This window comes from Meleagris gallopavo, chromosome 6, assembly GCF_905368555.1.
Source record: "Meleagris gallopavo chromosome 6, MGAL_WU_HG_1.1, whole genome shotgun sequence".
NCBI classification, from domain to species: domain Eukaryota; kingdom Metazoa; phylum Chordata; class Aves; order Galliformes; family Phasianidae; genus Meleagris; species Meleagris gallopavo.
This window is the reverse complement of record NC_139409.1, coordinates 30262073-30283962: the sequence shown is the minus strand read 5'-3', so window position 1 is coordinate 30283962 and position 21890 is coordinate 30262073. Positions and strand designations below refer to the sequence as shown.

At 41.8% G+C, this 21890-nt stretch overlaps 1 protein-coding gene across 1 annotated transcript; it reads left to right on the top strand.

Annotated features, from left to right (window-relative positions):
• The first annotated feature begins 1171 nt into the window (after positions 1–1171).
• CDCA7L (cell division cycle associated 7 like) lies at positions 1172–21364 on the top strand. The gene is made up of 9 exons (XM_085226173.1): positions 1172–1541; positions 12073–12213; positions 12646–13005; positions 13837–13911; positions 15358–15543; positions 16832–16963; positions 17793–17942; positions 19610–19746; positions 20391–21364. Exons 1-9 carry the CDS (start codon positions 1353–1355, stop codon positions 20419–20421), a joined length of 1401 nt encoding a protein of 466 aa, XP_085082299.1. The 5' UTR covers positions 1172–1352; the 3' UTR covers positions 20422–21364.
• The last annotated feature ends 526 nt before the right edge of the window (positions 21365–21890 follow it).

Genomic DNA, 21890 nt, shown 5'->3' with positions numbered 1-21890 from the left:
AGAGGAGCATTTCCTCCACTTATTTGACTGTTCAGAGCGGGGTAGAAAAAGATTTTTTTCTCATCTGTCGTTCACTTTTCCGCAAGAAAATGATTTTTTATCTGACTTTTACTGTAAGTCAGGATTTACAGTACAGTATTTAAAATCCCCTATCAGGATTGGGAGCCCATGATAGTGACAAACTGCACAATGTATTTTGAAGTTGTGCCCCAAATTAAAACGTGTTTAACATAATTCTTTGATGTATGTAAGTTAATACTTTGATAGTATTAAAATAATCAAAATGACCAATTTTTAGTGTGGTAATTCCTCACTGGGTTGGAAGGTGAGCTATGGAGGAGTACAGTTGGTTCATATGATTTGGTTTTATCAGCGCAAACCTCTAAAGACACTTATCATGGGTTTATTTCAGCTAGACTGCAGGGCAGTTTCTGATTTGATTATATGCCACCCCTTGGGACATCTGGAATTTGAACTGCTGACTTGCTGTTGGAAGAAAATAGTTCTGCCTCACAGTGGTTTCATCTTTTCAGGTTGGATATCTTCTCAGAAAGAGTGGTGCTGCAGTTGGCACAGGCTGCCCAGGGAGGTGGTGTCCCTGGTGGTGTTCAAGAACTGTGTAGATGTGGTACTGAGGGATGTGGTCAGTAGGCACGGTGGGGATGGGCTGGTGATCAGATTGGGTGATTGTAGAGATCTTTTCTAGCATTATTGATTCTACAAGCTTTGCAGATCACTTGTATAATAACTGCAAGTTATGAGTACTTGACTTAGGAAGCTTTGGGAATGCTTCTAGTCTGACTTTTTGGGTGGTCCTGCGTGGATCCAGGAGTCGATGACCCTTATGGGTCATCCTTTCGAACTCGGGGTATACTACAATTCTATGCTCAAACAAAACGTTTTGAAGTTACATCACGTTCGTTGTGCTTTTTCGGGTTAATGCTCTCACTTCACACGTGTACCACGTAACCGTCTAAATCCTGAGGAGGCGCGGAACCAGGCTAGGCCGTTCCTGGCAGGTGACCGCCTCCCCAAGAGCCCACGAGCCCCAACGCCCGCGTTTCACTCGGCGAAACCAGAGCGCCCAACCCCTCCCCTCCCCTCCCCTCGCTCGCAGACACACCCCCGCCGCAGCAGGGCGGAGAGGACGGCCCCGGCCAGCGCCTCCCTCCCCCCGCGAGCCGCCCCTCCGTGCCGGGCACACCCCCGCCTTTCCCGCCGCCGCGGGCCGGCTCCTCCCCGCCGCCGCCCGTCCGCCTCCCGCTGCTCGCGCTGCCGGCGGCGGCGGCGCCCCCCGCGCTCCTCCCTACCCTCCTCCTCCGCTCCGCTCCCCGCGGCGGGCTCCTGCAGCGATGGCGCGGCGCGGGCGGCGGCGGCGGGGCCGGCCGGCCGGCCGGGGGCGAGCGGCGGCGGGCCCGGTGAGGCGAGCGGCGGCGGCGGGCCCGGTGAGGCGAGCGGCGGCGGGCCCGGTGAGGCGGGGGCGAGCGGCGGCGGTGGCGGCGGCGGGCCCGGTAACGCGGGCAGCAGCGACCCGCGGCAAGGTGAGAGCCCTCGCAGGCCGCGACGAGTGAACAAGCGGGCGGGCGGGCGGGGAGGGCACTTCCCGCCTCGGCGGCGGCCTTTGTCCACAGGGCTGGAGGGGCGCCTGCCGCGCTACGCCAAAACGGTCCGTGAAGCGCGGCCCCTCCACGTGGCGCGGCGCCCCCCGCGCCCTGCCCCGGCTCCTCCCACAGGGCGGCCCGGTGTCGCGGTTGAACCGCGCCGCGTTGGACGCGGAGGCGGCGGTGTGGCTGCTTTGTAGCGTCCCCTTTGTGTAATGAGGGGCAGAGCCTTAAGGAGCGTCTGTCTATCTAATTCTGGCCCTTTTTAGTCCGGAAGTGAGTCCCTGCCGTGGTGCTGTAAACACACGGCTGAACCATGTGAATGCAGTGGGTGTTTGTTGGAGGCAGTGGAATGGTCGCAGGTGTGATCAGCGCCCCGAAGCGAGCTCTGGTCCCTGCCAGCTGAGTGCGTGAGGCTGCTCTGCAGCTTGGGGCCTCGGGCTGCTGGCGTGGTGCTGCATAGTCTGTCTGCGTGCTTGTGGTCCTCGTGGAAGCTCGTTTCTGACACAGCAAGGCCTGTGGCCTTCCATAGTTCCTGCTCCTTATGGCGTACTGAGCTGTGGATTTGCTCTGTTGGAGCCAAGAGGTAGCGATCAAGGTTTCTCTGTCTCTGAGATGATGTGGCCTATGCAGGCTGCTCAGTTAGTACAACTGTGAGTAAATGTATGCCCCTGTGGTAAGCAGTTGCCAAATCAGTCAGTAGTACTGCATTGTGTTGAGTTGTGATGCACTGTTGGATCTGCTCCCTGTCCCAGAGTCTGATTGGAAAGGTTTAGGCGCAGCACCTTTGGTTCCTGGGGCTGGTTACAGGAGTGCTGATGGATGGAGGACCTTGGGCCCGGCAGCCCAGACAGAAGGAGAGGCATGCTACGCACCCAGGTTTCCTGAAGAGGCAGAGATCATCTGGTCCCTCCCTCATCTTCTGATACCTCCTGGGGCAAGGATTATTTTCCCTTACCTCAGACTGATCAGATGGTGTTCACAGTCATTTTGAACGTGTGAGTCTCCTACATACAGGACTTGACCTTCTATTACTTTTGCATAATGTTTAAAATGAAGCTCGTGTACAATGCTGTTTGCCATTATGGTTCCAGTAGGAAGATGAGGCTTTTGTAAATAGCTTTGGGGTTTGGTTTGGCACCCAACAGCATTCTGGCTGGAGCCCCCCATTCCTGTGATGCTGGGGATAATTATCAGATTTGAAGCGTTTCTCTCTTCAGTTGTTATTTGGAGATGCAGCACCTCAGCCCTTGGGTGGCATTTCTGGGGCTGTGTGCTCAGCTCAATGCAAATTGAGGTTTTCCAGCAGGAAATGGAGGTGCGAGTTTGCACATGTTTAGACTCTGTTAACATTCATTTGATATTAAACTGGGATTACTTCAGTTTGACTAAAATGAATAAACAAAGCTTGAGCATTACTGAATTTAGCCACCTGCTTAAAAAAGGTTAATTGCTTGGTTTTGTTTTTTTGTTTTTTTTTTTGCCTAATAGAAACAAAGATCACTCCCTGCTCTCTCACCCATGATGTTCTCCTGATCCCTTGTTGTTACAGAAGAATGTGTAAGTGTGGGACCAAAACTAATATTTAAACCTGTTATGGGGGAGACAGTAGCATACGGATATCCACCAGAAGTCAAAGTGTGCATGCAGGCATGTTCTCCTTTTGACCGGGCTGGGCAAACCTGGCTGGTTGCCTTGCAGAATGCTAAGCATCTGCTTTTGGAATCAGTATGGTTGACTTTCAAATGGAGACATCAGAATTCTTGCTGTTGATGTGGAAAGTAAAACATCTTGCATCAGGCTTTTCTTCTTGTTTTTGCCTAACACAGGAGGAATTCGTGGGGACAGCAGTTAGAGAAACATTGGGACTGTGGGAGACCTCAGGTGCCTTTCCTTCCATCAGTTGTGAGTGGAGTGCCAGCAGCAGATCTGACATCCCTCTCAGCCTTGCTTTCCTTCCTCATGCTTTGTGTCTGGTGACAGTTCTGTCACAAATGAACTGTGTGCTCTCAGTTCCCTGTAATACCTCTCATGGCAAGCTGCCTGATTCGAGGGTATTCTGCATGCACTTGTGATCTTTCTGCAGATCTAGAGAAGGGGAATGAGAGGGATGAAAATAGCTTGAACTTTCATCTCCTGCTGAGTAAAAATGTACTCTGGTGTGGTAATTCTGGAAATAGTTGGATTGCATGCTGTTGGTAGCAGGTAGTATTCTGCTTTTGACAAGTGCTTTGTGGGTACTTGAGAGGAGTAATGGTATTTTATGTGCTAAAATAACTGAACTCAATAGACATAACATTTCTTATCAAGGATGATACTTTTTCTGTGTATTGTCTGTAGCTTTCACTTGAATTTCAGTACTTTCTGTAACTGTTATCTGTAAAAGACAGTATTTCTAAAATCTGCAACATTATAGCAGACTTCCATTTGCTCTGAACCTGTGGGCTTTTTCATGTTGAAATATTTTGTCTGAGTAAGCTTGAATCACCTCTGAGTCTTCCTGTCTTTTTTTTTTTTTTTAAGTTTAGTAGCAAAAAAATTCTGTCTTAAAGTGCTTGCTTCCTTCAAGTCCTTAGAATAGAGTAGTATTTTAACATCTTTGTTTAGGCACGTAGGTATTTTCTTTTTTGGTATATGACACTTTGTTGGCAAAGTTAAAATGACAGGCTTGGATGCTGATTATGAATCAGTTTCTGAATGTGCTTTAGTTGGAAAGTTAATAATAATGAAGCAGGTGGCTTCGAGGACAAGAAATAATGGAGAACTCATCGTGGCAGAGGTTTCCAGAGCTAGCATGTTTGATATGTGTTTGCTTATGTTGGCCGTAACCTTGACTTGAGAGGTGTAGTTTTGTCAAAAGGAAGGTGCAGAGGTGTGTGTAGATGAGTCTCTGCCCGTGCTTTGGTCTGTTGTGAGTGAGCAAACCTGCAGTCTGGACTTTAAGGTTAATAAAGACCTGTTTGGAGGCACTGCTTTTTCACAGTGAATTAGAAATTACACCTGAAGCCTGCACCCATGTTAAGGAGCAGAAATACTCTTTAATTCACATCCCGATTGCTTATAGGAGCTGTTTGATATCAGATTTGTGCTGATCAAGTTACCGACTTTGCATAGAGACGTGGTTGCAACCCTTACTTCGGTAAGTTTTTAAACTCCTGGAGTAAGTCCATTTTATATGTATCGGGTACTCTTCCATTAACCTAAGCCATTAGGTAAAAATGATGGCTCACTGATGATTTAATGGGATTATTCATTGACAGACTTCAAGGAGCAACACACCAAAAAACTGTTGAAGTTCTGCAGTAGGCTATTTAAATCAGTACCTCAGTATTTGAGAAGACATAAACTTTTTTAATAGAAAGACTTTTTTTTCCTTTGTTTAAAATTGGTAATTGTACCTCCACAATGGCTTCTCTGGTGCAGATGCAGAAGTAATAGACGAAGAAGGAATTAGGCACACAGTAATTGCAGCAGTGGCTAACTCAGTTGTACGTTAGCACAAGAACGTTGTGGCTCCTGGAAGCAATTTATAACAAAAAGCTCACAGCTCCTTATGTGTTTTGCCATTAAAATGCACAGTGCTTCATTTTTAAGGCTGTGCTGTATTGTGTGAATTCTGTCATAGCAATGGATCTAAATTCTGGCAGCTTGCTTTAAGAGATGGGGGTGAGGAAATAACCAAGAGAATTCAAATACAGACAGTGTGACTTCTGTGGCAGTGCATTGCGTAGTGCTGTTATGTGCCTGCAAGGGTCACTTGATTAGAGATGAATTCTGCTCTTGCACAAACAATAGTAAATCCATTTTGAAGTCTACATCGATTCTAGAAAAGCAGAGTAAGAGTGAAATTAAGCCCACATATGCCCATAACTGTGTTTATTTTAGAAAGCAAAGCTATGGTCGAGATGCTGCTTGCTCTTCTAACTGGAATTTTGTCAGCAGTGTTTCTTCTGGAGAATGATCTAATCTGCCTTTGGAGTGATTATTTTGGCACGAGAAAACCCCAAACAAAATAATTATATGGGGTGCTTCATGAGCAACTGTGGATATCTGTGACAGTGGGCAAGTGCAGGCTGCTTAGCTTACGAATTCACTTGGACATGCTGCCGTGAACAGTGTACAAGTTCATGGGCAAGGAACTCATCCTTGCCAGTCGGCTGCTTATCTCACTTGTGTTCTGAGATCTACCCAGAGCAGTGGCTGTCGAGCGCTGCAAACAACAGAAAGGCTTGTTTTAATCAAAAGTAGTGTGCATAAGGTGCAGACCTTGCCCTGGAGATGTAGGAGATGAATGTCTGGGTGTTGGTTAGCAATTTGGACATGCCTCCTCAAGCACTTCTGTGAATGGCAGACTGGTAGAGGTGTGTATGAAAACTGCATTCTGAAACTCAGTGAAGGAAGGAGTAGGAGGTTAGAGAGTGCAAAATGCCCTCTGCCTCGTTTTTTAAGGCTGTGCCTTCTCACTCTGTCCTTCCATGCACCAAATCCTAGCGTAGCCTAGGTGAGAGCTGGCTGAAGGCTTCCTTATTAATCTGTGAAGAAGAGAGGCTTACCTGACGTAGTCGTTGAAGTACTTGATGGTAGGAAATGTTCAGCTTTGGTGATACAAGTTTCTTTTGGTGCTTGGGCTGAACTGATTGACCTCTTACATGGTGAATTTAGTCACCTTGGGAAGTGCCTTTGGCAGTGCTTCTTGGTGGCTAAGTCTGGAGCTTCTAGCAAACAAGCATTCTTGATTAGTCCGCATTTTCCCTTTCTTACCAAGTATCTCAGAAAAAACTCCAGATAAGCAATGAAAAAAGAACAGGAGTTGCATTGGTTTTATTTTTGGAATTATTTAAGTGATGGCTAAGATGCATAATGGTGCTGTTACCAGGTAAAATGGTAAGTTTTTTTCTGTACTTGTTCAGCATTTCATTGCATCCGAGTGCATGATCCTCGGTTCTCTTCTCACAGAGCAACAAAAGCTCAGGAGTAGCAATAGGTTTCACTACAAGTAAAGGCCATACCTCAGCACTTGCAAGGTCTGGGCATGTGCGTGTATTTATATCTGAGAAGCACTATCATGTGGAGTCTGCATATTACATCCCCCTCTCTCTGAAATTTGTAGTCTGTATTTAGGGATTAAAACAGCCTGCACCAAATTTCCTGGAGTTGAGTTAAATGAGATGCAGTTTTGCTATGGATGGCTTATTTTGTAATGTATATTTGCACTTGAATAGGAATGTAAAAATAAGTTGTGCTGCTGCCAGTTTGAGTTTTCCTATTGAATTGGCATGTCTGATTCATATCTTCTGTCTTGTTTTGAATTGGAAACAGATACCCAAAGGAGTAACTGGTAGTTTAAATGCCCTCAGTGACACTAAAGATTTTCTGGGGTTCCAAGATGATGCTTCCAGGCAGAGATTGTTGTCTGAAGACAGCTATGGTAGTTTTGATGCTTTTTTTTTTTTTTTCCCCTCCTGAATCATAGAATTGTAGCATGACCTGGTTGAAAAGGACCACAATGATCATCTAGTTTCAGCCCACCTGCTATGTGCAGGGTCACTAACCACTAGACCAGGCTGCCCAGAGCCACATCCAGCCTGGCCTTGAAAGCCTCGAGGGATGGAGCATCCACAATCTCTCTGAATCCAGGGTAGGAATGGATTGCTGTGGCCCAGATGTGCTCTCCTGGTGCAGTTGTACTCTGAGCCTGTGTCCAGCTGCATGAGCCGTAACTCCCAGCAAAACCAGGAACCTGAGGTTGTGTCATTAAAGAAAAAAACAAATTTAGATAAACTTCCTATCCTTTCCAAGTTTTGATGATAGCTTTTAAAAAGTGCTTCATAATATTAGAAAGAAAATGGGTTTCATTAGAAGGAGAGCCCAGATGGAATAGGCAAGTGTAGCAAATAGGAAAGAATATGACCATCCTAGGTCATTGCTCTGAATAAATAGGACAAGTGGAAATATGTGGGAATAGATTGGTTTTGTGAGTATCCTTGCAGATTTCAAAGTACGTGTTCCAGACATTAATACCCTCTGTTACTGTTTCTGCACTGAAATTGCTGTTGTAGTGGTACTGGCCCAGAGAAGCTGTCTCTGAGATTTGCTAGTTCTCTGCTGTCTTAGTGGTTGAAATAGCATGGATAATCCTGATTATTTGATATTTTGCTTTCTCTTATTTGCTGTCTGGAAGTACCTGTTGAATTCGCAAGGAATGACTGATATGCTGTCTTGGCTGCCAGAAGATTCAGTTTTCAATCTTTTAGGAGCTTAAATACTTGATAGATAGGGCCTGATGTTCTGTAAGAGAGTTTTTACTGAGAGTACAGTCTGTTTTGTTTTGAAGCCCATCATATTAAACATTGCTGAAGACAAGGAAGATGACTAGTGCTAGCAAAGGGAACAGAAGAATGAGACTTGCTGATGTATGTACTGTGTGTACTATTTCTGAGTGAATACTGTCAGGAGAGATTTGTACAAAATGTGGAAGCTGTTTGGAAGTAGAACTGCAGTCTACACTATGGGGATAGATAGTGTCTTAAGAAGTGAAATATGCTGAGCTCTGAGTCGCTCTGTAATCTTGTTGCTCAGTGGGTGTTCTGTTGGCTTGAAACAGCCAGAAGGTGGCTTGCTGTTACATTTATGGCTTCATGCTGGGTGTGAAGAGTGATTAATTGGTGGTAGAGTCTTGTGTGGGATCCTGTGCTTCCCTGCCTGCTTGATGACTGCAGGCACCTTACTTTACTTCATTCTGCCTTGGTTTCTCAGTGTGTGAGAAGGAGATTATGATAATAATCTCTGCTGCAAAGGGTTTTAAAATCCTATGATAGAAGGTGTTGTGTAAGAGCTGAGTACTGTTACTGTGTGCTTCTAGGAATCCCACAGTATTCCCTGCTCCAAGTGAGATGTGTTCAGAATTTACAGCTGGCACTGCAGACTCTCACCAGAATCCCCTGATCCCTTTCCATGGGGCTGCTCCCCAGTCTGTTGTCACCCACTTTGTACGAGTAGCTGGGGATACCCCATTCCAGGTGCAGAATTTGGTGCTTGCTCTTGTTAAATTTCATATGGTCGGTGATTGCCCAGCCCTTTAATTTGTCAGGATCTCTCTGCAATGCCTTTCTACTCTCCCTTAAGGGAGTCAACAGCTCCTCCCAGTTTATTGTCATCCACAAACTTAGTATACCTTCAAGTCTTGTGTCATAGTCATTGATGAAAATAATAAAGAGAATTGGCCATAAAATTGAATTCTGCATGACTTCTGACATTTTGGAATTGTCTGTTCCTGTGCTTTTAAGAGGTGATATTGAAGAGATCAGCACTGTTGAACCTCATTGCAGTTCCCTAGGAACCTTGTTAGCTAGTTCTCTGAGCAGCCTGAAACTGCTCTCCCCATAGCCAGGATCGAAGTTTTGGTCAGCTCCCTTTGTACCTCTACCAGGAAGTTATCAGTAAAGTGGTTCAGGAGTCTCCTAAAACTGTTCGTATCAGCTGTGTGATATTTCCAGTTAATGTCTGTCAAGTTAAACTCGCCCATAAGGACAAAGGTGGCTGATCTGAAGGTATCTGTTAGTTACTTATAGAATAAGTTATTGATGTTGTCATCCTGGCTGGCTGGCCTAAAGCAGACTCCTACAACGACATACACTTCATTTGCTTATCCCTTAATCCTTATCTAGAGGCTCTCAACTGCAACATTTTCAGCTGTGAGCTCAGCCCCTTCCTTAAGTGCCACCCCACCCCTACTGCCTTTCCTGTCCCTGACAAAGAGCCTAGAGCTGTCCATCATGACATACCAACCACAGAACTCTGCATACCAGGTTTCACTCTGCCAGTGATATTATAGCTCTGGGACTGAGTCAAGCTTTCTGGAATTATTTGAGTTGGAAGAGACCTTTAAAGATCATCTAGTCCAACTCCCCTGCAATGAACAGGGACACCTACAGCTAGATCAAGTTACTCAGAACAATGTGCAGGCTGACCTTGAATGTCTTCAGGGATGGGGCATCTACCACCTGTCTGAGCAACCTGATCCAGTGCCTCACTGTCCTTATTGTAAAGCTCCTCTTGCTTCTTCCTCATGCTGCCTGTGTTGGTGTCGAGTCATTCAAAAGTGCTTCATTATACCTAGCATCTTGTGGAGAAGAGTGAAGGATCTCTCTGGCTCTTAGTCCCTCAAATTTTGGTGTGCCATTCTGTAGTTTATCACTGTCATGACTGATCTTTTTCCCTTTCCCTCTTGTTTAAAGCTCTGTTGATCAGCCCTGCACAAAAATCCTTTTTCTCTTCTAAGAAAGGTGCATCCCATCAGGCATCAGTAGGCCTGATGTTGTGTTGATATCTCCAAATAAAGCTCAAAATTTGGCTAGTGATGCCAGCCTTGTAGCCGTATGTTGATCAGTTGGGGTTGCCTGAGCCTCTCAGTAGTGTTCTCTGCTGATGGAAGGATAAAAGAGAACTGCCTATGTGATGATTCTTTAACCAGTCGCCCCCAAAGTCCTTTCAGAATGCCCTTAAAGATTTTACTACCTCATCTTCATTGAGATGAAAGCTCATTAATGGATAATAATCAGAGGACTGTAGCAGGTTAATGAGTTTTCTAGTAACATCTCTTACCCATGCCCCAGAGAGGCAGAAGGCTTCCCTTTAGGTTCCTTGAGTGAAGATAAAAAAGTCCAAAAGAGTTTGGTGTGAAGAGCAACAATGGTGATTTCAGAAAAAAATGCAGTGGTGGCTGGGAGGAGGTGAGGCAGCTGCCTTGCAGAGGTGGAGTGGGACGTTCCTACATCAGGCAATCCCTTGGTTGTCAATGAACAATTGCATTCATAAATATTGACTGATGTCTCTGTCCTTCCTCTGAGATTTCTACACTCCTATAATCTCTGTGCTTCTGCTGAGTTTCAGCAGTTTCTCCAGTAGGTATCCCTGATGCTTATTTCATTGTGTGTAGACCATTATTCACAGGTCTAACATGGCACAGCTTTAGGCGTATTATTTTCAGCCACTTTGGCTAACAAACTAATTAAGATTCTCCCCCCCCCCAGTCACTCTTTATCCTTCGTTGTGGAATTTCAAGGAAACATAGAATGCATACAAACTTCTGCTTGCCTCTGCGAAACGCAATTTCACTTTAACTTTCCTATTGTGTTTGTTCCTTTCTCAAGCAGCTGCACTGCAGCTATCAACAAAAGAGTAAAGCAGTTTTGCTCACAGAAAACTCATTCTAATTATCCATAATAGCTTGAGGGAGATGTTTAAGTGTAAAGAAACAGTGTATACGGTAGCCCCCCCTTCTCGTTCCCCTATAAGTATATCCACTGAACGTATTGTATCTGTTTTTCACCAGATATTATCTTAATGTAAAGAAGTGTGTAATTAAAGTCAGGGATAGGAGGGAATTGAAGAGAACAATAAAGATATTTAACAATTGCATCATATGAGAGGTCATTTTTGTATCTTGGGTGGGAGGAAGTAACAGCAGAGGAAAATTGGGGAAACAAATGAATGTTGTAGGCTCTCAAAAAGCAGGTATGGTGTGAACATGCGTGTTCCTACTATGGACAAGTATTTCAGTGGACTCAGGGATGAATTGAGAAATGGTCTGCTAATTCTGATTAGAAGTATGGAAATGCAATTCTGATTTAGGAAATGCACTGTGTTTAAAGATGTCAAAAAGAAGCGCTAGATTTTGTCCTATATTTGGTATGTGAATATACATATACTGGGAAGGGTTCTAATGAGATTTTATTCTTTCATGGACTGGCATTTCATTTCCTAGTCTGTGGGTAGAATCTGGGGTCAGTCTAGAGCGCATTTGAACAATTTGAACTGCACTGCTAAAGGGAAGTTGAGCAGTTGGAAGACGGAGGGATTTTAGTTAGACTACTGAGTGCTTTTTTTTTTTTGTAGGTATCTGTTGCTTCAGTAATGGTGTAACAGTGTGAGAAGGAACAGACTCCATCTCCAGGAGCCTTTAGTACTTCTGTGGCAAACCCAGAAAAGAGTTCTGTTTCTCCTGTGAAGTGAAAAAGGAGGACTCTTTCTTCCTGTGCTTGTGGCTTGGTTTTCTTTTCTTTTTCTTTAATATTTTTAATACAAAGACATTTAAGGCCTGGTTTTTTGTTTTGCACCCAGAAGAGGCAAACACAACAAACTCATAAACAAGAAAACTGGTAGTTTATTTTTATTGGCTGGCAGTAGAGGACAAAGTAATCAAGTTTCTGCCATGAGACCAAGCTCAGTTCTTCTTGTGCTCAAAACGACCAAAAAAAAAAACCAACTTAATAAGTTAAAATAACTCAGAGCTGAAACTCTGAATGTTTTCTACTTTTTTTTCTTCTTTTGACAAGCTTTGCCTGCAATGTGTCTTCACAGTATATATCATCTAGTTGGTACTTGATCAAGCCTTTGAACATGTTCATTCTAACTAGTCACTATTTTGTGTATGACTGTTTCTTATAGCTTCTGGCTGGTATTTTTACAGAGCCTTCGATACCAGTCCAGATATCTTACTGAAGAGCTGCAGAAGATTTTCACTGAAGACACTGATTCTGAAACTGATGCATTTGAAGGCTTTGCATCTAGTGGGGAGGATGTGAAGAAGAAAGTAGTTCCAGTAAAGGCAGTATGTATATGTTGATGGTTTTTTCCTTTTTTTTTTTTAATGTGAATTTCTATCTTATAGTCAGCGTTAGCGATGCACCCTGATGTTCATTATACACACTGAAGAATATTGTAATATACGTATTATATTGAAAGAGGGAAAAAAACCCACTTTCATTGAGTGCAGTATTTCATATTAGAAATGAGAAGTTCTTCCCCTCTTTGTATGCTGACTGGTAGGCAATACTGTTCCTGATAGCCTTGTCTGTAGTATCTGTACACTGTGCCCAGACTTTGTGTTGGGGAAAGTTGAATGCTGCTATCTTTGTAAAACCTGTTGATTTGGGTGAATTTGTAGCACTTGGATGGTGAAGCTACTGCCTAGAATTAGTGATTAAAAATAACATTTTGTGTGTCATAGCAGCAAATATAACATGGTTCTCCCTGCCCGTAGGCGATGAAGTCAGACTTGAGCGATGAAGAACGTGGTAATTTATTGGGTACGGAGAGAGAAGAGGAGGAAGAGGAAAAGAAGAAAGTATCTCCCAAAAAAAGAAGCTTTGGTCTTCGTGTTGCCTTTCAGTTTCCAACCAGGAAGTCTTCTGAGAAAAAAGTGCCTGAACAAGCTATTTCTAAGCTACCTTTAAAGGACAGTAAACCCTCCACTGCTCTTTCAAATGAAAGAAATTGCAAGCGATGGGACAAACTAGAGGGTTCTGCTTCAGAATCTGAAGAAGACATGAAAGAAACACAGGAAGAAGGTTCCAGTGCTCTGCTTAAAAGAGCTATGAATATTAAAGAAAATAAAGCCATGGTAAGACTAATGAGCACTGTTACAGGTATCCGTGTTACAGGCTTAAATTTGGAATCTATCAGAAAACCATCGGGTTCCTTTAGGTCATTCTTGCTGTTTATTCAATAGAATTTCTACTTTCCTGTTGTATCTGAGTCTTCTGCACTCACTGGTTGGAAAGCCTGCCCACTCACTGGTTGGAAAGCCTGCCCAAAACTGCTAAGGATTATAAATATAACTTTTCAGTTATGTGGAAAGTGATGTTTAATTATACTTTACTGCTACTACTGAAAGTGTGTATGTAGATAAGGGAGAAGTGAGACTGATCATTGCCAAATGCTTTTCCCCCTGTCTAAAATTCCACTAGATCTTAATTTTCATGGTAGTGTGCAATTCTAGCACTGTAGCGTGTTGATTTCGGACCTTTGTGAATCTTTTCCAGTGTTCCAGCAGCCTCCAGGCACATTTTGTACAAATCTTAGGTGTGTGTGGGCCTCTGCTTCCACCCTTCCTTTTAATTCCAATTTTACCACTGTAAACTTCATCAGTATTGAGGACACTCTTTTTCAGTGCTGTTTTGACAAAATTGAATGTAATATTAGCTGCCATATTCCAGTAAGAATTAATGGGAGCTGTGAAGTTGCAAAACTGTGGAATTTTTTTTTTTCACTCGTACATAAATAAGCCCCTTTTTTTAAGCCCCACTTTATTAAGTGCCTATTGAAGTTTTTCATGTGCTGAAATTTAATACGTTCAAGTATTTCTCAGAGTGCATACAAAGGCTGGATGATGCATGTCAAAAATATGCAAGTTTGAAGTAACTTTTCAATATGATATTACTGTTTCTTTCAGCTTGCTCAGTTATTAGCAGAACTGAATTCCATACCTGACCTATTCCCAGTGAAGACACCTGCCTCAACTCCTTCGGTAAGACTGCGCACTGGCACAGATGGTGCCACAATGGTGATGGCTATTTATGCTAGACTTTTGATTAATATGCTTCTTGATAAAACACTTTCACCAACTTCTGTTTGGATTTTCCTTGGTTTTGGTTACTTTGTTTCGGATTTGCTCTTGGTATTGTTCAAATACTGAAGTTTTTGTGAGGAAATGGTGTTTTATAAGATAATTGTATGAAGAACTGTGGAGACCAAGATTAGATGCTACTTTATAATTTTTGTCACAGAAATTCTTTTGAGATACTAGATGGATATCTGCATTTGTGCAAATTAGGAAAATTGCTTTCCTTCATGTTTAGATCCTTTAAATTTCCCAGCTAATTTTACTTTTACAGACTTTTCTTTTAAAATCCACACTTCCCAATGCAGATAAAATTCAACCAGTTCAACATGAAACTAGGGTAGTGATACTGTAGCTTTTCTTAGCCAGAAGTAGATTACTGTCTGTAATGTTTTTTCACATGTTACAAACTGAAGAGATGTAAAATTGAAGAGCCATGTCTTCAGGAAACCAGCATGTAAATGTTGCTGTGTGTCAGTGGTAATGTGAATCAGAATTACAAATTCTGTGAAAGTCTTGAATTTAGCTGTGGCTAAATGCATGCCTGTGTATTCAAGGAATAGTTATATTTCTATAGCATGTTACTTTCATTTAGTGTCTTTATTTGAGGGGTCGAAAAGGCATCAGGAACGTTCTAGTTTCCTTTCTGCTTGTTTTTTGACTTCCAACCTCTCTTCTTGTAAAGTGTTGTTCACTTCTTGCTAAGGAAATATGATGGCAAGCAGATATAACTGCTTTCATCTTCTTCAAGCTGTCAGATGTAGTATAGTGACGCTTTTATGGATATTTTTATGATAGGTGGCCATGCAGGACTCCTGTTGCATGAATTCAGTTATTCCGTAATTAAGTCTGATAATATCAAGAGATTCTTGCCATTCATTGGAATGTAGAAGAGGAGATTTATTCATGGTCTTTGCATGGCCCTTTAAGATTAAAAATATGAAAGAAAACCTGGACTTTGGCTTATTAATTAAAAGTTTGTTCATGTTGTGGGAACTTATGAACCTTCAGCTGCTGAAGAGCAACAAGAACTAGCTTTAAGCTCAATATGCCATCCATAGAGTTTTGGTACAGTTCTGGTACAGTTTGGTACAGATGTTAATTGAAATATAATCTGACTGTGAAAACTGGTCTTTTAAAAAGAGCAAAAAGGTATAGCATGTAGGGAAAATTCTCTATCTGCTAGAAATTGGTCGTGTTTGGCTTAACAGATAAAGAGTAGAAGAACAATGAATTCATAAGAGCGCTAGTGGAACAGACATTTGAAATCTTTCTGGTGTTTAACACTACAAATGAAACTGAAAAATACTAGGAATTACAATCACTAGATTTTTTTTTTTTCCATCATCCTAGAAACAGAAGAAAATACCAAGGAGGACGTTTTCTGAAGGCCAGATAACACGTCGCATGAACCCAACCAGAAACGCTCGTCCACCTGAGAAATTTGCCTTGGAAAAATTTACCATGTCGGCTGTCAGATTTGCAGAACACTTACAAAGCTATAAACAAGAAAACCTCTTGAAGAGGAGCCTGAGCGTGGTATTTGCCAGACTTTGATATTTTCCTTAAAGAGGAACATTCATATAGATTGCTGGCCAATGCTTAGGGTAGACATCACTTCCTGGAGGAAGTTAATGAGAACCTTTGATTTGTGATTAGCAATAGAAATTGTCTTCAGACATTCCTGCCTCACCTTTCATCCATTTTCTGGGCTGTAGTTGTGTCTTGTCTTGTCCAAGCATAACAAGACAGTTTACTTAGGTTCTAGTGTTTGTTGTCTGAAAGTTGTTAGAACCCAAATGTATAAGGCATTTGAGTGGCAAGACAGTGGAGTGGTAAGGTGAATCTTCAGGCTCAGGAAAAAATAGCAAAAACTCCTCTCTGGAAATAGCAGAGAGAGATTAGGAATTGCATAATTAAACTGAGAGTGAAGGGAATCTGCACCAAGAAACCATCTGCATTTGTCTTGGCTTTATTTACCACATAGTCTTTATGAAAAAGACTTACTTTGTATCTGTATATACTAGGGACTGGATTTCCAGTTCCCAGAGCACTGTCCGTAGATGAACAATTATAGCAGGAACCTGGCCACTAAAAAACATGGAATGAAAATAGCTGTGTTCTGGAAAAAGCAGATTTGACTTAAGATGGAAGACAAAAGTGGTATCACGTGGGGTAGGGGGGAGGCTCAGGATTAGGTGAGATACATACATGATTGAAATCTCCTAATGGGCATAATGATGTCCACGATTCAGGATTATAGAGAATATACGAAAGACAAAAAGAGCATTTAGTGAGTAGAGGACTCTTTTCCATGTAACTAGCAAGATAGTAATGAAGGGCTGGACTAAACTAAAACTTAAGTAAAGATTTTTAGTGGAATATTAGAGATTGTCTGTGGTGAAAGCAATATGCAAACATGCTAGGAAACTGAATTAACAAAGCTTGGGGAAGACAAGTGGCTATAATTTAATTTTGTGAGGAAAGAAGTAGAGTATGAAATTAGTAGAGGTGTACAGGGAATGCAAAGAAAAGAAGCAGAAAAGTAGACTTTGTGGGAGAAGTAACAAGGAGATAACCATAAGAAGGAATAACTAAACAGACTAAATAATAAATAGAGAAGTGATTGAGGAGTAGGGGAGAGAAAACAGGCCGGTAGGTTTGGATGGTTGCTCAACTCTACTCCCTGTTCTTTCAGTGATCCATGAGACTGTAGACTACACCCATTAAGTTACATGTGCATTATAAATGAAATAATTTGTCATCACGTGTGGTGACAGTCTTCATGCTACCAGACAAAAGGTGTTGAGATTAGTTTGTTTGACAGGGGAATTGTGGCGTGCGCAAAAGGAGGAGATCATCAAAGTATTCATCTTACCGTCCAGTAGAGGATATTACTGAGGATGATTTGGACAACATTGCAATCACTGTTAAAGACAAAATCTATGACAAAGTTCTAGTAAGTGGCTAATATTTTCTGTACAGTGTCCATTAATGGTCTTCTAACAGCATATGTGATGCTTGCTGAAAGGTGTGCTTTCCTGAAGTTCTGGAGAGCGTAGCTCTTGCTACTGTATTGCACAAGCACGACTTGAAAGTGTTGACAGTCTGCTGTGGACTTATTCACACTGATTAATACTATCCCAACAAATTCTTGCCTCTGCAAATAAATGCTTTCTTGCCATAGAATAAAATGGAAGTTGTTACAGCTATGACTCTTCAGTGATAAGAGTTTGAAAACCTATTATCTTTCATTCTTATTTATTTTAATTGTTGTGGTTGTACAGCTAAATGCCATTGATCCTGGCTGCTCTTTATACTTCAAGAAACTGCATTTCTGTAAGGGTTGGCTAGTTTCCAGCTAGATTGCTGCAACCCTTCCTTTCCTTTATCTGGTTTAGCTATTATTAATAGTCATCAACAGCTAGAGGATCATCTTACTATGTGGTTTATTCTTCACTGCTGTATTAGCAGAGATGGTCATTTTCCGAGTATGCCATAACCATACATAAGCTCACTGCCAAATTGGGGTGGGGAATAAGAACTGTAGCATGAGCCTCATGTAGTCTGAGACTCTAAAGCTAAGGACAGGTACTGTTTCGGTAAAATCTCCAGCATCTGAAATACTGTATAATTGATAATAATGAGAAAACTTACAGTTCTTACTAAGATGTTCATTGCTGAATTTTAGTTTAGTTTGAAGTCTGTGCTTTTCTGTCAGCGGATGTATTAGGATTGTTAACCAATTAAGCATGCTTTTTTTTTTTCCTCCTTTCCAACTTTTTTAGGGCAGTACTTGCCACCAGTGTCGACAAAAGACAATTGATACAAAGACCATCTGTCGCAACAAGGGCTGTGGAGGTGTAAGGGGGCAGTTTTGTGGACCATGTCTTCGAAACAGATATGGGGAAGATGTGAAATCAGCACTGCTTGATCCAGTAAGTATAGCTTCAGGTTTGGGAACAAAGTGTAAATAGTATGATTTATTATTAAGCTGTGCAACTTGTACTTAGCTTACCTGCTGGAAAGGAGCTCTGCAGAGAAGGATCTAGGTGTCCTGGCAGGCAGCAGGTTGTCCATGAGCCAGACGTGTGCATTTGTGGCCAAGAAGGCCAATGGTATCCTGTAGTGCATTAAGAAGAGGTGATCCTTCTCTTCTGCTCTGTCTTTGTGGGGCCACATATGCAGTAGTGTGTCCAGTTCTGAGCTCCTCATTTCAAGAAAAGCAAGAGAGTTCTAGAGAGAGTTCCAATGGAGTGCCATTAAGATGATTAAGAGCCTAGACTTTCTCTCTTATGAAGAAAGACTTAAGAGACCTGGGATTGTTCAGCCTGGAGAAGACTGAGAAGGGGATCTTATCAGTGCTTATAAATAAAGAGTGGGAGTCAAATGAATGAGGCCAGGCTCTTTTCACCAGTGACAATAAGAGATAATGAGAACAAACTGGAGCACAGGATGTTCCATATGAACAGAAGGAAAAAAAAAAAACTTATTTACTTTGAGGATGACAGAGCACTGAACAAGCTTCCCAAGTAGGTTGTAGAGTCTACTTCTCTGGAAATATTCAACAGCCGTGTAACTTTCCTGTGTAACATGCTCTAGAAAACTTTTAGCAGGGGGGGTTGGACTATGTGATCTCCAGAGGTCTCTTTCAATCCTAATGATTCTGTGATTCTTGTAGCTGACGCAGGAAGGCCTCATCCACAAGCTCCCCTTGATCAGGTGTCCTGTAGGTAGACCATAGCCACCAGGTGTCCTTTCTTGGTCTGGTCCCTAATTTTAAGCCATAGCTGTTTCTCAGAGGCAGCTCTTCACAGTCTGTCCACTTATTAACATAGAGGGCAAATCACTCAGCCCTCTTGCAGTGTCTATCTCTTCTAAAATGCATGTAGCCTTCAGTCATGTTTTGTGATTCCAGTTTTGTGATAAATCCCACCATGTTTCCCTGGTAGCAATTAGTTCGTAATTTTATAATTAATTGCACAAGGGTTTCCATCTCCTCCCGCTTATTCCCTGTGCTGTGTGCATTGCTGCAGAGGCACTACAGCTGGATAGTTGGCCATGTTACCTTCTTGGAGGAGCTCTCCCACATTTCTCTGGGGCAAATCTGAGTTTTTTTTGCTGATGCTTCCTGTAATGACAATGTTTGCTGCCTTTTCTCTGCCACTTAAAAGTACATCCTCTTTCCCCATTGAATCTAGCTTAAAGTTCTGCTAATTGGTCCACCCAGTTTGCTGCCTCTTCTGGTCCCATGTAACATCATCATGCCCAGTCTCCCAGAGGTGCATCCAAGGTCATAGTATCCAAAACCCTGAGAGCGATAGGCAATATTACAGGTGCTTTTTGTCTGTTTTGAATTAATAATGAGTAAGTCATCCAGAGAGCCAGAGCTTGCAGACTAAGACCTATTGAAGCAAACAGAGTAGTAATGATCTTATTTTAATCCTGCACTATGTGGAAAGTATAACAAGTTTGGCTGACTTGTTGATTACCCTGAATAACAAGGCAAAAAGGAAGCCGTACTCCTGTCTATTAGAGCAGTGCAAAGGATAATATAACCCTACCTACTGCTGGCCTTTAATGACACCCCCATTCTTCCTTGCAGGACTGGATCTGTCCTCCTTGTCGCGGTGTGTGTAACTGCAGTTACTGCCGCAAACGTGATGGTCGCTGTGCCACAGGGATGCTCATCCATTTGGCCAAGTTCTATGGCTATGACAACGTGAAGGAATACCTGGAAAGGTGAGGATTGTGCCCAGTGGTTCTTTCAGCTCAGGTCTCCAACACTGCTGCCTAAGCTTGAGTTGAGCACTTTTAAAATGTCTTCATTATAGAGCTAGTGGGCACAAACGTCTCTTTACTTTTGGACTTTGCCATTTCAAAATAGCTTTACAAATCCTTATTACTGTGTGACCTTAAATTTAGTATGAAATTTGGTCTCTGAGACAGCAAATAACTGCAGTGTATTTCTTTATTTTGGATTCTCAATGGAGACTTTTTAAGCTGGGTATTTTATGGGTAATGTTGCTTTAATGACAATTGTTCAATTTCTGGGCTTTAAACCAAGTTGCAGCTTCTTTTGCCAGTTGGCCTTTTAGAAATGCTGAAGCCCTTTAGTACTTGACTTCTGCCAGGGATAGACGCTCCTTCTTTCAAAAAAAATCTCTTCAAAATTTTCCTAGGCTGAGATTGGCTTTGTTGAAGCGAGACATAGGCCCTGCATAAACAACTAATCGACTTTTCCCTGTTTTGAAATCAGTATGAGTTGCTTCTAGCATATAGAGTTGTTGTTTTGGAAACTGTCATCTTGAGAAATGGAAATAATATGTTCTTGGGGAATCTGAGTTTCCTAAAATACACTAACACTGTTTTCTTATGTCTTCTAGTTTACAAAAACAACTGGTGGAAGACAATTGAGAGCACTGAACTCAAGCTGTGCCTGCAACTGTTTAATACGTTGACAAGTTTTGACTTCAAAAGTTTATTACTGTGTTTTATATAAAATAGAATTTTAGAGTTTAGTATATACATTTCAATGTGTGGAATTTTTTAATTAATGTGGTCTTATGCAAAAAACATCTCTCAGGAAAATGTTTTGGTAGAGAAATCTACATGCACAGACCTATACATTAAGTGGAATGGCACTCTTCAACCTTAGAGTGGTTAATTTCTAACAAGACTATACAACTACATGATGGAGAACTTTGTTAATTTGAGCAATATTTTTACTTATGCAATTGTATGAAGTTTCAAAAAGAGTGTTTAACAACTACCTGTAAAACATACTCTGTTTACAAACAATCAAAATCCAACACCCCAAGAAATGCTTGTTTCAATTTGACCATAAAGATTGAATTTTCCAGCCTTTGCTTTCTGAACGTGTTCTTCCATCTGAATGCCATTATATTCCAGCCAAAGCTGATAGAAACCTACCAGTGGGAGGATGAATATTTTATTTTTTTAATCTGAAGTGCAATTAACCACTGAAACATGAAAGTGGAAGTGTTTTGTAAAAATAATAATAATAATAAAAACAATAGAGAAAAGAACAAAAACCACCACATCCCATTAAAGAAAATGAATTGCTTAGTAGCAGTTGTGTGTGATATACTTGCTGCCTGACCCAGCCACCTTACAGATATTGTTACTAGTTAACTGGTTTAAACCACGGAGTTGAGGATTTTTTTGAAATACAGGTCATAGTTGGATTCTTTTTTCATACACGCAACTAAGCTTTCAAACAATTTCAAGCAACGCTTTTGTATTGTTGTATGATTATGTTCAAATTCATGTATGATATGTATTTCATTTTCTGTAGAGATAATAAAGAATAATCGAGGAGAAGATTTTATGAGTCAAACTGCAGGCAGCCAGTGTGATGTTTCCCATTTACTTTCCCATAATCAGTGTAATGAAGGAATTATAGCACTAATAAATATATGGAAAAACACATGAATGCAACACTGAAGGATGAGTAAACAACATATAATACCTTACTGTTATACTTCGGAATGCTTTTTTGTAAGGCAAATCTGCTGCTTTGTCAGTGAAGCTACTTACCTCCTTTTGCCTTTAACTGTGAAGTAGAATCAGAGAGGAACACATTCTATGGAAGGGTTAGTACTAAACAGCCAAGAGAAAAGCTACACCTGCCATTTGGTAGTCTTCTGTTTACTTTTCAGATTAAAAGTCCAAAAGTAAGCTGGACCTGATTTTGGTTTTATGAATTGGATATCATAAGCATTCTTCTTTTCCATCTGCTATACTGTAATAACATTTATGAAAATGACTGGCATTGTTGGAGTCAGTTCCTCAGCTGTAGACCCCAGCTGGATGTCTCACCTAGCACCTGCAATAAACGTAGGCAAAGAGTTGAAATGGTATTC

Bases quoted from the DNA above. Each gene is read 5' to 3' on its own strand.
- CDCA7L (XM_085226173.1), top strand. From the start codon at position 1,353: ATGGCGCGGCGCGGGCGGCGGCGGCGGGGCCGGCCGGCCGGCCGGGGG. The intron at 1,542-12,072 runs GTGAGAGCCCTC...GTATTTTTACAG, and splicing joins CAGCAGCGACCCGCGGCAAG to AGCCTTCGATACCAGTCCAG. The intron at 16,964-17,792 runs GTAAGTGGCTAA...CAACTTTTTTAG, and splicing joins AAATCTATGACAAAGTTCTA to GGCAGTACTTGCCACCAGTG.